The following is a 15,295-nucleotide window of genomic DNA, read 5'->3' on the forward strand; positions in this document are numbered from 1 at the left end:
GCATTAGTACTTCAATGCTCTTTCCAGGCAGATTTGGCCTCCCACTTACAAAGTGATGTAAGTTTGACACTCAATATCAAATTAAAATGTCTTGCTTTTAATCTATTGCATCAACACTATAACATGGGAATTTAAAGGGTAGGACAATGCACAACCATTTTTCATGGGGAAAGTAATTTGTTAACACAAGAAGAAACCTCCTTCCTTGCCTATAAATATTTTAAGTAAATTTCTTTGTTCTTTCTTCTCTTTCATAAATTCTTTGGCACCACTGTCACAGTGTTACTAATTGCAATGCACCACGCCTTGTTGGTTGTACACATAGAATGGTCCAAAATCCCTGAATTGGTCCCCCAATTTCATTCAATGAATTCCAGTTATCTTACCAACTATTAATCCTCACCAGCTACAAAGGTTTTAAGATGGTATGTGTATCTACCTAAAGCAACTAATTCATCACCAACTACGTACACTGGCGAATTTGTCATCATGTACAACAAAATAGGCATGCGCATGTGAACTCAAATTTCCACAAAATGCAATAAATTCTAGTAGGACATTTTTTTATGTGCTCTACTCTATAGAGTGTAAACAAAAAAAATTAAAAATAAAAATCTGAGAATATAAGAAAATGCAGTAGGAAACTATTTGTTGTATCTTGAATTTCTTCAATTCTTCTCTTGGCTGAGAGAGAAATTTTAGTACTTGTCCAGCCATATTATTACCAAGTAAAAATCGCACCACTGATTTAAAAACATGTACCAATGATAACTTAATTTTAGATTGGCCATGAGCCCTTGACCAAAAGTCCCTTTTTTTTTTTTTTTCTTTTTTTCTTATAATAAGTTGCGGTCGGAGATTTGAATTTTTGAACACGTGTTCTTCCAATGGAGAGAATCAGAAAATGCCACTGAACCACTGATTTCTTGGCCTAAACCTAAGATTTACATGAAAACTTCAAATATTCGACAATTAATGACATTATTAACTACAGTTGATATAGATTATGCAAGAAGTTATTGTGATGAGCTCCAATAAGTTACCTAGTATGCAATGTTTGTGCAGCAAGCCACATAAACTGGATGTTCATGCACACATGAGTCATGACAAGTGGATAGTGGATACTAATATAATAGGTAAAAATAACTAAAAGCAACATTTCAGTCGTGAAGGAAGGATGATTTAAACCTCACAGGATATACGATTCAAAATGTATATGTATTTAAATAAGCAGAAAGTATATTGGAAACACTCGAAGGAATTAAAAGGATATACATACTCATGGACCAAACTAGTAAGATAGCCCTCCAGTGCTCAATGAAATTAAAGAAAATGATCGTATCAAACAGGCAATGGCAAGAGTACATAATTATAAAGGGTATATTGTCCCACTAGCTAGGACCTATATAGATATAGGCCAATAGCTTTTAGTAAAAATTTCTATACTTGATACATCCCACTTAATTGATAATTTGATAGTTACAATGGGAAGAAAGATTTAAACTCTAAATGTCATGGACACATCAAAAGATACCAATCAGTTGAGTTATTTATGATATGTACAATTTTAGTTTTTGAGCTGCATCATGTAAATTAAATGTCGAAAGCATAAGCAATCTAACTCAGTAATAGCCAATTGAATGATCGGTCAACTGGCCCTCAATCGTTTACATTGTCTTCCAGTACAAGCACAAAGGCTTAGAGAATGAAACAAATGCGTCAATAAAAAGCAGCCACATAATGTTGCTTAATTGAAGCCTTAATTCTTATCACATTCTTAAAAATAAAATAAAAATTTAAAAAAGGTAAAATGACAAGTTTACCACCACCCCAATTTGTCCTGTTGTCATAGTTTATAGTTAGGACTTCAGGAGGCATAGTATTAGATTTTGCAATCTCGTATAAATAGGCGAGTGCATGCACTTACACTCTTTGCTAACAAAAAACCCACTTCAAGTTCTAAGATCTACATTATCCATTGCTGTTTTTTTTGCGATGGACTTCAATACTTGGTGGAATTCAGGTGGTACAAGCTTCAAGTCCAGCATGAAATATGTGAAAAATGGCTATGAAAGAATTGTGTCATGTGATATAGTGGTGAGTGGATCTAAGATATCAAGGTGGAGAATCCTATGGAGGAAATTTAAGAAGGAAAAGAAGAAGCTCTTCAATCGTTCTTCGAGTTTAGAGCATGTCCCTTCTTATGATCCTTATACGTACTCGCAGAATTTTGATCATGGTTCGATGTGGACTGACCCAGATAACCATTGTCGTTCATTCTCAGCTCGGTTTGCTGTTCCATCAAGAATTTTTCAGAAGAGAGAATTGATAGGTTGATGGGAGATATGAGGAAGAAAATGGAAGGTTTGAGGGTTTTTTTTTTTTTAAATAATAATAATAAATGTGTATATTTAATTTTGTTCACTGAAGTCTTTCCAGTTTTGAAGCTTAATTTGCTTCTTTTTGTTGTTGGGTTAAAAATTTAGATGTCACGTTTTGTGATGTCAAGAATGTCTTTGTCTTCTTCATATGATCTATCTCTGTCTCTGAGACACACATACCAGTTTCCACAAATTCTCAAAGATTGGATCTCTCATCATGACTTTATTCTATTGAAGTTAAAGCTTTAAGTTAAAGTAAGAGGAATAGATAGCTGTTGTTTTTGTTCCCTTTGGACTTAGATAACACTATTATACTTGTGATGATGAAAAAGCAAAGTTTTAGCTTGAAGGAATGCCCTTTAAGTGTAATATAAGTTTATAGTAGTTGAAAATACAATGCTCTTGGGCATGTTTATTCTCGTTTCACAATGAATTACACTACTATGATCGATCTACTAACAAAATCATGAGAGTCTTGTTAAATGACTAGTGCTCCATAGTGCAGTCCTTGCAATAATTGTGATATTTGCTTCGACCTAAAATCTTAGATATGTTAAAAAAAAAAAAAAAAGTCACATATGAGTTGAGTAGTAATGGCCTAGTAACAAAATTATTTTTAACCCAAAAAAAAAAAAAAATTAGAATCTTAGTGGAGTCATGTTAGAAAGGACAATGTTCATTAAAAGTGTTTATATTGTGTGATCACTTTTTTTAGTGGTAAATCTTTTGGTGATGTTTATTTGCTTTTAATGTTATATAATCATATAAAGGTTTCTTTAATCCTTATATTACATAAAAAAAGATTTTATCTCATTAATTACGATATGAGGATCAAATCTCTTTTTTCTTTTAATCTCTCTCTCTCACACTCAGATTAGAAGTGAGGTGCTTTAGCAGCTGTCTTGACCTATTCTACCCGAACTTTATGGTATTGAAAATTGAAGGAATTTATGTTTACCTCAGATTTAGAAAACACTATTAATAAGACAACATTATTAATAAAGTGGTAAGTATAACACTACGCTCACATGGGGATACTCAGGTGGTGAGCTTATTGGTCAGGAGTGTAACGTAAACTAGAGGTTAGAGTGGAATAATCTAGCCAAAAGTTTAGTTAAAGTATTATGCTATTTGATTAGTGGTCTTGGCCTTGCAATATGGGGGGCCGGTATACTTGCTTAATTATCTAGTAAAGTGCAAGCAAGCATGTGCTAGAAAAAGTTTATACTATGTCACCTAAATTTCAAACCCTGCACATGATGATCGAAGCCACAATAGGCTTGATAACCAAATTCAAAGCTTTTGCACTTTATCTGACTCACACTTTTGGAGACATGAACAATTAGTCCAGACAACTAGTGCAACCCAGGCATAGCCTAGCTAGCCAATTCTTGCAGTATAGCAGCCAAATGGAAAGCTTTAAGTGTTTATAGCAAGCACAGACCAGAAAAATCTAAGTTCTTTTAGGAAGCAATAGTTAAGAGCCAATATTAATTGTGGATACAAGTCCTACCTAAAGTGGTAGACTATCATAGAATAATAATGATTATCACACACTCATTATTAAATCGTTTTCAAATGGAATGTATACAAAAGATGCAATAGCAAATGTGTAACAAGATTTTCCCATCCTAAAAATAACATTGCCGAAAGAAAATCTCCCTTAGTCTTGAGATCTTTCAAGAACAACTTTCCTCTCTAGGTAACTCAAGATCTCTATAATATTAGTGCAACCATGTCTTCTTACACATTGACTCAACTACCACATAAAAATTGTGAATAACTCAATTGTCAGGTTACATCTTAGAGGGCTAACAGTCTAAAGAAATGAGGCCCAATAGAAATTTAAATAGCACTGTTTTAAGTACTATACATACCCTTTTTGTCCTTTTCCAGTACGATTACAGTGTTAAATAAAAGCCAACCCCAAAATTTCAAGACTAAGCTTTGATTGTTGAATTACAATCTTCTATAAGCACTCTCATTATTATTTTTTGTTTTCATTTTTGGGGGCAGATATAAGCACTATCATGAACCACAACACTAGAATTAAAAATCTTTATAAAAGTATTTTGGATAAACTGAAAAGGGAAAACCACTTTTTATGATACATACATTATGAAAAAAATAAGTCATATACATATGTTAACTGCAGCCAAAAAAAAAAATAAAATAAAATAAAGTTTAACAACCACAGATATTAATGAGAATTATTCTTGACAGTGTAAAAAGTTTGAGTCAATAGTTGCAACAAATTAAGTAAATTTGAATCATTCTAACCCTTGCATCAACGTCCAAAAGAATAAAGGTTCTCTACTTCCATGATTCCATCATGCCTTTTTGTATTACAAAGAAAAGATTTAAAGTTCCAGTCTCCCAGAAATATAGGTCCCCATTTTATTCAATGAATTCCAACTCCTACGCACTTCACAGCCCAATTGTCACTATGAGCTGCAAAAGCAATAATTGGCAGGATATCTATTGCCCAACAAAACCATGCTTCAATATATTGTCCACCTACTGCACTTATTAATCTCTACTTCTAATGATGGTCGGTCTTGGCAGTCCTCAGAGTCAGAAAAAGTTGAAAGATACAGTCATGTACATTATGCACTAAAGTTAATATTCCAAATTCTAGATTATTCGACATGCTCCATATTTAAACATGAAAAACTGAGAATGAATAAATGTGTATGCATGGTATAGACTTATAGGAAACTGCTTTTGGTGACAACAAAGTACAACTCCCCTTTGATTTAATTTTCCAGTGATAACAAATCCTTGAATTGGCCATATCCCGGAGATTCGCACATCTTCACTACTGAACAGTTAATTGATGAACTGTGTCTGAACACCATGTATTGGTGATGAAGTGCTATGCAACCACAAATTGTTTATGCAGCAAACCATAATAGCCCTTTTGTAGAGTACTTGATTATTATTCATATATTTATCATTTGTGAACACAATGTTAGCAGAAGTTAAATGGGAGGCGATCAAACTGAAGGCCACTTTGGTTACATGTCATTGTTTTAGGCAAAATACATGCTCTTTCTTACTATTCCTTTCATTTACATCAATGGGATAGATAAATTAATAAGTAGAATAGAAATAAGTTTAATCATCATTGCAGCAGAGCTACACCAGAGAGAGGCCACATATGACAACCACTAAATAAACACTGCAGTCAATGAAGATCGCACGGGTGGCCTGGTACACCACCAGGCCTCTCTCTAAAACCTTCTCTGCTTCTGCCCAGTTATCTCTATCTTTCGGAGGTGCCACTTCTTCTTCCTCTGCCTCTTCAGGGCCTCTTAGCTTCTCAAAGTGCAATAGTACAAGCACAATTGTCACATCAGTTAGCAGAAGTATGTAAAGAGGTCTTGAGGCTACAACACTCTCTGACTTCACTATGTTTCTCCCAAATAATGGATAATCAACATAGGATAAAACCGCTAAGAATGCTATTATGAGAGCACAAATAATGCGTGTACTCTCAGAAGCTATAATGCAGGTACTCATTCGTTTGGAGGTAAAAATTTTAGGCTGATGCCTACATAGTTTTTGGAGCGGTTCTCTATCAATTGAGGTTCTTTGAACCATTGATGTGCCAAGTGATGGTTGTACTTCTATCATATCATCCAAAGGAGTCTTAATTTCTTCAATACTAGTGCCACGTTTCCTCAATTGAGGTTCTCCGTGGCTTCCAACATCAAAATGATTTCCCCCGTAAACATCATCACTAGTCTCATGTTTCAGCAATGTAGAATCAAAGGCATTATCGTTACCCTCAGGGACATCTGCAAAATGAGTAAAAAATTAATGAGAAATACTAGTTGAATATATATAAACTTCACACATTGAAATAATAATGAGAAATACTAATTGGATATGTACAAACTCCACAAGTTGAAGTAACAATGGTATCTTGTCTGGGTGAGGTAACGCTATTTAATATCCACGATTTACTGTTTTATAGTGCACTAATTGGATGGCAAGATTTTGATCAAATTTATGCTGATAATCTCAGCCTTACCTTTGATGCTGTAGAAAGTACATTCTGCATGACACTGACACTGACAATGCAATAATTTAAATTTCATTTTGGGATACTAGAAGAACATATACTCTTAATGTACTACGGAGCCTTCTGAGTACCACTTACCACTAGAGTTATATTAAGAAGGAACTACTTTATAGAATTACAAGAACTTGTCTCAGTGCTAGTATACCGGGCTGACCTGCAGTTATAACGTTGCAAAATATATGCTCCCATTGCAAAATAGACACAATTTACAACTTCGGTATATTATTTTCTTTTAATTTTAGTATGACTAGTCATAAGTCCATATATTGAAACCCTTTTGTTGCAACAATTTGAGAGATATCTAAATCTCAATCATCGTTCTGGATTTGAAAAATAAAATATAGGAGGTTGCAATTATGTTTTATGTTGGGTGTATTGGTGTAAGAGTGTTAGTAACTCTACTTGTAACAAGCCACTTTGCTCTTTGTGACCCATTCTTTTTATGTATTTGTATTGAGGGTTGTAGTTAGTTTTTAGCTCCTGGTTTTGTTTGTGTAGATGTGGTTTTATTGGTCTGCAGCTAAGCTATTGTCTTTTGTTGTGTTAAATGAAATTTCTCACTTATCCAAAAAGAAAAATATAGGAACTAAGTACTTAAATAATTTAAACCTTGCACAAAAGATCATGTTTTGTCATTTGATGCATGCATAAATCCCTTTATCTTCTCAAGATACCTTTTGTAACTTGTACATGCAGCATTACTCTCACATGTACGGGGAGTTCATGTATGTGACATAGACCCATTGTACAACATACTCTTTTACCAAAATGCAGTATATAGTGCATTGACTCAACAAAATTTAGGAAAACTAGCGATGGAGTTTTAAAATTCTGAACTTTCTCATATACTTCAAAAGGAGCTTCTTTTTCTTTTTTTGCAAAATTTGAAACATATTAAAAAAGCATTATAATTTACAGAGGATCCTTCACCATGATCTGAAAATAATATTAGAGAGTTCACAAGCCAATCTTTAATCAATCAAACCTTTCCTTTTTCTTTTCTATTAGCACAGGAAGAATTGAAGATAAATTCAAGCATGAAAAATGAATGTTTTTCCCCTTTCTTTCCCCTAAATAGATATACTAATCGTACAAAATTTCTTACTAAATAATGACTTGAAAAAGCTAATGTCACACAACTTTATTTAATTTTTTTTGTATGGAGAAATTAGATTGTGAACTTTTACATAATCTGAACTTTTTCATCATTAGATTATGTCTTGCTTTCTAAAACCTCACTTTTAATAGATGCTTATTTTTAAAGCCTTACATAGTTTATTTTTAGGCATAATATTCCAAAAATTAATCTCATCCAAATTCACTCTAATTAAAAAAATAAATAAAAAATTATAGAATGCAGAAGAGAACCCACTTAAAAAGCATATCAACACAACTGCTCATATAAAAGTGAAATTGTCCTATGGTAAATCTTTATATAACTAATAATTATTGTAAATCACCAAAACCCAACACAAAATGAAACATATATACATCTCAAAAGTCCAAGAACCTTAACATTCTGCAAGTGAAGTTGTTTCACCCAGAATGTCAACTACCAAAACACAATTGTGCGACAATAACAAATTGTACCCACTAAAAGAGAATGTATTAACAAAATCATGCATAAGAATGATAAATAGAAAGATGAATGAATTATGTGTATATAAAAAATAAAAAAAGAATTTGAGTGTACCATTGATGTGATGATGAGGGGGAGAGGCAGAGGCATGTTGGTCAGGGACATGAACATTGGGGAAGAATGATTGTGTTTGTGTGGCATGAAAATGTTGACGGGTTGATGGTGGTGATGATGAGGATGATGGGGATGGAGGTAGTGGTCGTGGTGGTGATGCAATGGAGGCATAGATAATGTCGTCGGTGGGTTTAGTCATGTGAAGGGCCGCTGGGTCTATGGTTTTTGTTCTTTATTGTCTGCTATTGCTATTGTTGCTTGCCACTCTCTCTCTCTCTCTCTCTCTCTGTGGTGGCTTTGAAAAATGCCAGACACTCAGACGGTTATTTCTGTTGAAAAGAATGACATTATTTTGACTGAACAGCGTTGTTCGTTGATTGGCTTTTGAAAACAGAAAAGAAAAAATTGGAGAAAAAAGATGTCAACAGTGGGATTTGAATCCACGCTCTCTAGAACCAGAACTTGAGTCTGGCGCCTTGGACTTAGTCCACATGCTCCTATACTCAAGTATTTCACATTTCCTTTTATGCGTCAAATTTCAAACTTTTTTTATTTTATTTTATTTTATTTTATATAGGAATGTCAAAAAACCTCATTGAAAAGTGAAAACACATAGCTGGAATGAAACTTTTCCTATTTTATCAATAGTTTTTAATTTTCAAAAGTTATTAAAAAAAGTAAAATTTTTAATTAAAGAGAAGAAAAAGTATATGTCTATAACATGCATATTCAAATTGTTTAAATATGAAAGTAATAATATATTACAAATGATTCAAAAATAATAATGTATTTTCATCGTATTCATTATATATTGCCTTATCAAACTCATTTAAGTCAATGATCAATATCATTACGTTTATCATTTTGCAAACTTATTTCTTTATTAAAATTTTCTTCATCATCATTAACATTTAATGTCACTTTTTGTTCTTTTATATTTTAATAATTTTTATTAAAAAAAAAAAATTACTTCTTGACATTCTAGTTTCTTGGACTTATAACAATAATGACAATATATATATATATATATATATATATATATATAATCAATTAACATCTTATTTATAGTATAGAAAATGAACTTGTAAATATTAAAGTGAAGTGTAAGCGTGTATTGTGTAGTCTGAATTTTGTAAGAGAAAGAGAGAAAAAAAAAAAAAAAAAACTTATAAATATGTTATTGTATTAGGCAAAATTAAGTAACCAAATAATTTTGTATTAAAAACAAGTCTAACAACTTGTTAGATTCAAATAAAAGTAAAAATTTTAACAAAAAACCTCACTTAATGCATTTTTCTATATATTGTACGATATGTACAATTTTACAATATGATAGTACTTATAATATGTCGATGCGATATAGAACTTTTTACACGCAATATAGAATTTTTTAATTTATTTTTTAACAATCCTAATCAACCTATATGTTTAAAAAAAAAAAAAAAAAAAGGTTGGATAATTTCATCCAATTCTTGCTTGCTATTATAATTGAAGCAAGATCTCTACTTTCAAAGACATGAACCTATCCCCCTTCCCCTCCCCTCTTATATTCATCATTGTCAAAATTGGTCAAGTTTTTTTTTTTTTTTTCCTAGCTCATTCTCATCAATAGTCGACTCCTAATGTATACAAAAGAGTGTGGTTCATTCAATAATACATTTTTTTAGAGTAAAGACATAGTGAGATATTATTATTACTTAGTACTGTTGGAATACTATACGTACCCTTTGTCCTTTCCCAGTAGGATTATAGTATTAAAAAAATAAAGCCAATCCCAAAATTTCAAGACTAAAGTTTGGTTGTTGAATTACAATGGTCTATAAGAACTCTCATTACTTCTTTTTTTTTTGGTGGGGGGGAGCAGATATAAACACTCTGATCATGAACCACAACGCTAAGAATGAAAAATCTTTATAAAAGTATTTTGGATAGACTGAAAAGGGAAAACCAATATTTCTGATACACACGTTAATGAAAAAAATTAAGTCATATACTTATTTTAACTGCAACCACATGAAAAAAAGTTTAACAATCACATATATCAATGAGAATTATTCTTGGCAGTGTAAAAAGTTTGAGTCAATAGTTACAACAAACAAAGCAAAAGTGAATCATTCTAAATCTTGCATCAACAAGAAAAACAGTAGAAGTTCTATCCTTCCATGATTCCATCATGCCCTTTTGTAATACAAAGAAAAGATTTAAAGTTCCAGTCTTCCAGAAATATTGGTCCCCAATTTATTCAATGTATTCCAACTCCCAAGCACTTTACAGACCAATTGGTCACTATGAGTTGCAAAGCCTACAGACCAATTTGTTTTTGGGTTAAAAGGATGTGCCAGATTTTTGTAATTCATCTGAAACTTTTTTTCTTTTTTTCTTTTTTTGCCCCTACTCCCTCTTATTTTCTAAAATTTTGGGACAAAAAATAAAATAGTTTCAGATGAATTACAAAAAATTTGGCACATACCTTTGACCCAAAAAACAAAAATTTTGGTAAATCAAACATTATTATCTTCTAGACAAACCAAAAATCAATCAGATAAACTACAAATCCGGTCTAAGATATTAACCACAGAACAATCACAAATCAAAACAACTCAAATCCCTAAAAGTTTTACCTCTCTCTCTAGTCTCAGCTCTCCGCCTCTCTCTGTCTCTCATTCTCTCTGATTCTCTTTCTCTCCCCTGTTCTCATCTGCTCAACAGCTCAAGCAAGGCAGCAAGCTTCCTCCGCCTGGACCGCTTCTCTGAATCGGTTTCTCCGCCTCTGACACTGTATCAGGTTCAGCCGTTCAGCAGGTATAAATATTTGGGCACTTTGACTTGTAGTAAGATTGGGCCCTGGTGGCTGGTTTTGTTTATCAGTTTTGGGCCTTCAAGTTTTTATTTTATTTTTATAAAGCCTGCGTTTTTTTTTTTTTGGGTTATAGATTAGATTGGATTTGTTTTGTGTTTTTGTGGGTGGGTCTTATTAATAAGCCTTGTGTTATAGTTATGCTTAAATTTTTGTTATACTTGTGCTTATTATTATTATTTTTTTAATTTTAATCTTGTATTTATATATATATATATATATATTAGTTAGTGGTAATATATTGAATAAGTCTTTATTTATGTAGGTTGCGATTGCTAAAAACTTATTATTATTCGGTGAAACTACAACAATACTTTTTATATAAATTAAATTCTATTTCTCATTTGCTCTACACTTGAAAGTTATTTTTTATTTTAGTCTTTATAAATATATTGTTTGATTAAAAATGTCTACTAGAAAATATGCATCTGGATATGAAAAAATTTTAAAAAGAAAAAAAGAAAAAAAATTAATTAAGTCTCAAAAAGGATCAATAGATAAATTTGTTATTAGTAATAAACAAAATATAACACAAAATTAAAAAGATTAGATTCATTTCCAAATACATGCATTGCTCGTAGGATTTTATTAACAATACTTGTTACAATAGCTTCTGCAGAAAGAAGTTTTTCAAAATTAAAATTAATAAAATCATATCTAAGATCGACAATGTCCCAAGAAGGATTAAGTGGATTAGCTATATTATTGATTAAAAAAGAGATGTTAGAAGAACTTGAATACAAAAATTTAATTAATCAATTTGCATCTCAAAAGGCAAGAAAAATAGATTTTAAATAAAATATATTATAAAATAAAAATATTAAATAAATATTAATTTAATTAATGTATATATATATATATATATATATATAAAAGTATAAAAAATGTCACATTTTTAGTTCACGACTTAAGTCCCAAAATGTCTAGGTCGGCCTGTACAATATTATGCACTAAAGTTAATATTCCAAAACTACTAAGAATGTTTTTATGAGAGCACAAATAATGCGTGTACTCTCAGAAGCTATAATGCAGATACTCATTTGTTTGGAGGTACTTTGTGTGGTTCTCTATCAATTGAGATTCCTTGAACCACTGATGTGTCAAGTGATGGTTGTACTTTTATCATATCATCCAAAGGAGTCTGAATATCTTCAATACTATTGCCACGTTTCCTCAATTGAGGTTCTCCATGGCTTCCAGCATCGAAATTATTTGCCCCGGAAACATCATCACTAGTCTCATGTTTCAGCAATGTAGAATCAAAGGCATCATCCTTACTCTCAGGACCAGCTGCAAAATGAGTAAAAAACTAATGAGAAATACTAATTGGATATACACAAACTTCACACATTGAAGTAATAATGAGAAATACTAATTGGATATGTACAAACTCCAAAGGTTGCAGTAATGATGGTATCTTGTCTGGGTGAGGTAAAAATGTTTAATGTCCACGATTTACTGTTTTACAGTGCACTAATTGGATGGCAACGTTTTGTTCAAATTTATGCTGATAATCTCAGCCTTACCTTTGATGCTGTTGAAAGTAAATTCTGCATGACACTAACAATGCAATAATTCAAATTTCATTTTACTGATACTAGAAGAACGTGTACTCTTAATGTACTATAGAACCCTCGGAGTACCACTTAGACCACAAAGAAGACACTACTTTATAGAATTGCAAGAACTTGTCTCAGTGCTAGTATACCAGGCTGACCTGCAGTTATAATGTTGCAAAATGTATGCTCCATTGCAAAATAGACAAAATTTACATTTTAGTTTGATATTTTCTTCTATTTTAATATGACTTGTCATAAATCCATATGTTGAAACCCTTTTGTTGCAACAACTTGATATATATCTCAATCTCAGTCATGGTTCTGGATTTGAAAAATATAGAAGCTTGCTATTATGTTTTATGTTGGGTGTATTGGTGTAAGATTGTTTGTAACTCTAACTGTAACAAGTCACTTTGTTTTTTGTGGCCAATTCCTTTCCATGCATTTGTATTGAGGGTTGTAGTTAGTTTTTAGCTCATGGTTTTGTTTGTATAAATGTGGCTTTATTAGTTTGCAGCTAAGCTACTGTCTTTTGTTTTGTTAATGAAATTTCTCGCTTATCCAAAAAGAAAAATATAGGAACTAAGAACTTAAATCATTTAAACCTTGCACAAAAGCTCATGTTTTTTCTTTTGATACATGCATAAATCATTTCATCTCCTCAAGGTATCTTTTGTAACTAGTATGGGAAGTTCATGTATGTGACATAGACCCATTGTATAACATACTCTTTTACCAAAATGCTATATATATTCTATTTACTCAGCAGAACTTGGGAAAGCTGGCAATAGGGTTTTAAAATTCTGAGCTTTCCTACATACTTCAAATTGCTATTTTTTTTTTTTTTTTGCAAAATTTTAAACATATTAAAAAAGGATTATAATTTATAGATGATCCTTTCCTTTTTCTTCCTTTTCTTTTCTATTTGTACAGGAAGAATTGAAGATAAATTCAAGCATGAAAAATGAATGTTTTTCCCCTTTATTTCCCCTAAATAGATATACTAATAGTACAAAATTTCATACTAAATAATGACATGAAAAATCTAATGTCACACATTACGTTGTTTATTTTATTATTATTATTATTATTATTATTATTTTTATGTGGAGAAATTATGTGAATTTCTTTGAATTTTTCATATAGACACAATTTATAAAGAGTACGTTTGTTTTAGCTTGAAGTCATAATCTGATTGGTTTTTTTTTTTTTCATCATCAGATTATGTCTTGCTTTCTTAAACCTCACTTTTAATAGATGTTTAAATTTAAAACCTTGCATAGTTTATTTTTAAACATAATAAACCAAAAAATTAATCTCATCCAAATTCACTCTAATTCAAAAAATAAATATCTAGGATGCAAGAATTATAGAATCATCCAGAGGAGAACCCACCCAAAAAGCATATCAACACAACTGCTCATATTAAATTGAAAATGTCCTACAGTAAATCTTCATATAACTAATAATTACAATAAATCACCAAAGCCCAAAACAAAATGAAACATATACACATTTCAAAAGTCCAAGAACCTTAACATTCTGCAAGTGAAGTTGTTTCAACTACCGAAACACAATTGTGTGACATAACAAATTGAACCCATTAAATATATAAAAGAATGAGTGTACCGTTGATGTGATGATGAGGGGGAGAGGCAGAGGCATGTGGGTCATGGTCATGAACATTGGGGAAGAATGATGATGGGGATGATGATGAGGAGGATGCTGGGATTAGAGGTGGTGGTGTTGCAATGGAAGTGTAGATAATGTCGTCGGTGGCTTTAGGCCTGGGATGGGCCGCTGGGTCTATGGTTTTTCCTCTCCCTCGTCTGTAATTGCTATCGTTGCTTGCCATTTCTCTCTCTCTCTCTCTCTCTCTGTGGTGGCTTTGAAAAATGCCAGACACTCAGACTGGTATTTCTGTTGAAAAGAATGACACTATTTTGACTAAACCACGTTGGTCGTTAATTGGCTATTGAAGATAGAGAAGAAAATTTGGAGAAACAAATTCTCCAAATGTAGGATTTGAACCCACGAGAACCAGAGCTTGAGTCTAGTGCCTTACACCATGTGGCCCTAGATTAAGTATTTCAAATTTGCGTCAAATTTCTTTCAAATTTTTTTTTTTTTTTTTAATAGGAATGTCAAATCTCATTAAAAAGTAAAAACACATAGCTGGAATGAAACTTTTTCCTATTATATAAATAGTTTTTAATTTTCAAATGTTATTAAAAAAAATTAATTAAAGAGAAGAAAAGGACCCATAAAAATTGTCACCTTTAAAATTGAGTTTTAGCTACAAATTTTTGTCCCCCCCCCCCTCCAAATTTAGTAATGAAATAATAATAACTAGTCGCTAATCTGTGCAATGCACAAGTTTATATCATATTTGAACTATTCTCTTATTTTTTGTGAGGGAATTGATATTTTGGATGACATTTTTTATAAAAAATGTTCCTCAATTTTATGGACCCTAAAGTGGTTTGATAAAAAAGGGGGCAAAAAGAAGAAGCATTCCATTACAATGAGTAGTGTAGTCAATGTGATTCAAAGAAGGAAGATGCTATACATTTGGAGTTTCTTGCTTTCAATTATTACCATGTTAACTTGAAAGAACCCTTTTTTTTTAATCGGAGATAGAATTCTTACTCTAATTTAATATTAGTGTATATGTTTTTGGAGTTCCCTCTTAGAGACTTGAACTCTATCTTTGTCCTT

At 31.7% G+C, this 15,295-nt stretch overlaps 3 protein-coding genes across 4 annotated transcripts; 1 reads left to right on the top strand and 2 right to left on the bottom strand.

The window, feature by feature from the left end:
* The first annotated feature begins 1,995 nt into the window (after positions 1–1,995).
* LOC115990206 lies at positions 1,996–2,337 on the top strand. Its single transcript, XM_031114052.1, has one exon. It carries the CDS (start codon positions 1,996–1,998, stop codon positions 2,335–2,337), a length of 342 nt encoding a protein of 113 aa, XP_030969912.1.
* Positions 2,338–5,358: 3,021 nt separating this feature from the next.
* On the bottom strand, positions 5,359–10,993 carry LOC115988744. 2 transcript variants are annotated; one of them, XM_031112363.1, is made up of 2 exons: positions 10,783–10,993; positions 5,359–6,181 (listed from the first exon to the last, which is right to left on the bottom strand). In XM_031112363.1, exons 1-2 carry the CDS (start codon positions 10,823–10,825, stop codon positions 5,520–5,522), a joined length of 705 nt encoding a protein of 234 aa, XP_030968223.1. In that variant the 5' UTR covers positions 10,826–10,993; the 3' UTR covers positions 5,359–5,519. The 2 variants fall into 2 exon arrangements, with proteins under 2 accessions (XP_030968223.1, XP_030968222.1); XM_031112362.1 differs by lacking the exon at positions 10,783–10,993 and adding an exon at positions 8,162–8,575.
* A 958-nt stretch (positions 10,994–11,951) lies between these two features.
* Positions 11,952–14,483, bottom strand: LOC115989313. The gene is made up of 2 exons (XM_031112987.1): positions 14,207–14,483; positions 11,952–12,308 (listed from the first exon to the last, which is right to left on the bottom strand). The coding sequence occupies exons 1-2, from the start codon at positions 14,430–14,432 to the stop codon at positions 12,055–12,057; spliced, it is 480 nt and encodes a 159-aa protein (XP_030968847.1). The 5' UTR covers positions 14,433–14,483; the 3' UTR covers positions 11,952–12,054.
* Positions 14,484–15,295: the final 812 nt, after the last annotated feature.

The sequence above is a fragment of the Quercus lobata genome, chromosome 5, assembly GCF_001633185.2.
Source record: "Quercus lobata isolate SW786 chromosome 5, ValleyOak3.0 Primary Assembly, whole genome shotgun sequence".
Taxonomy (NCBI): domain Eukaryota; kingdom Viridiplantae; phylum Streptophyta; class Magnoliopsida; order Fagales; family Fagaceae; genus Quercus; species Quercus lobata.

Coding starts and splice junctions, on each gene's coding strand:
- LOC115990206 (XM_031114052.1), top strand. CDS start 1,996: ATGGACTTCAATACTTGGTGGAATTCAGGTGGTACAAGCTTCAAGTCC.
- LOC115988744 (XM_031112362.1), bottom strand. CDS start 8,360: ATGACTAAACCCACCGACGACATTATCTATGCCTCCATTGCATCACCA. Junction 6,182..8,161: donor CCCTCATCATCACATCAATG/GTACACTCAAAT, acceptor CTCATTTTGCAG/ATGTCCCTGAGGGTAACGAT.
- LOC115989313 (XM_031112987.1), bottom strand. CDS start 14,432: ATGGCAAGCAACGATAGCAATTACAGACGAGGGAGAGGAAAAACCATA. Junction 12,309..14,206: donor CCCTCATCATCACATCAACG/GTACACTCATTC, acceptor CTCATTTTGCAG/CTGGTCCTGAGAGTAAGGAT.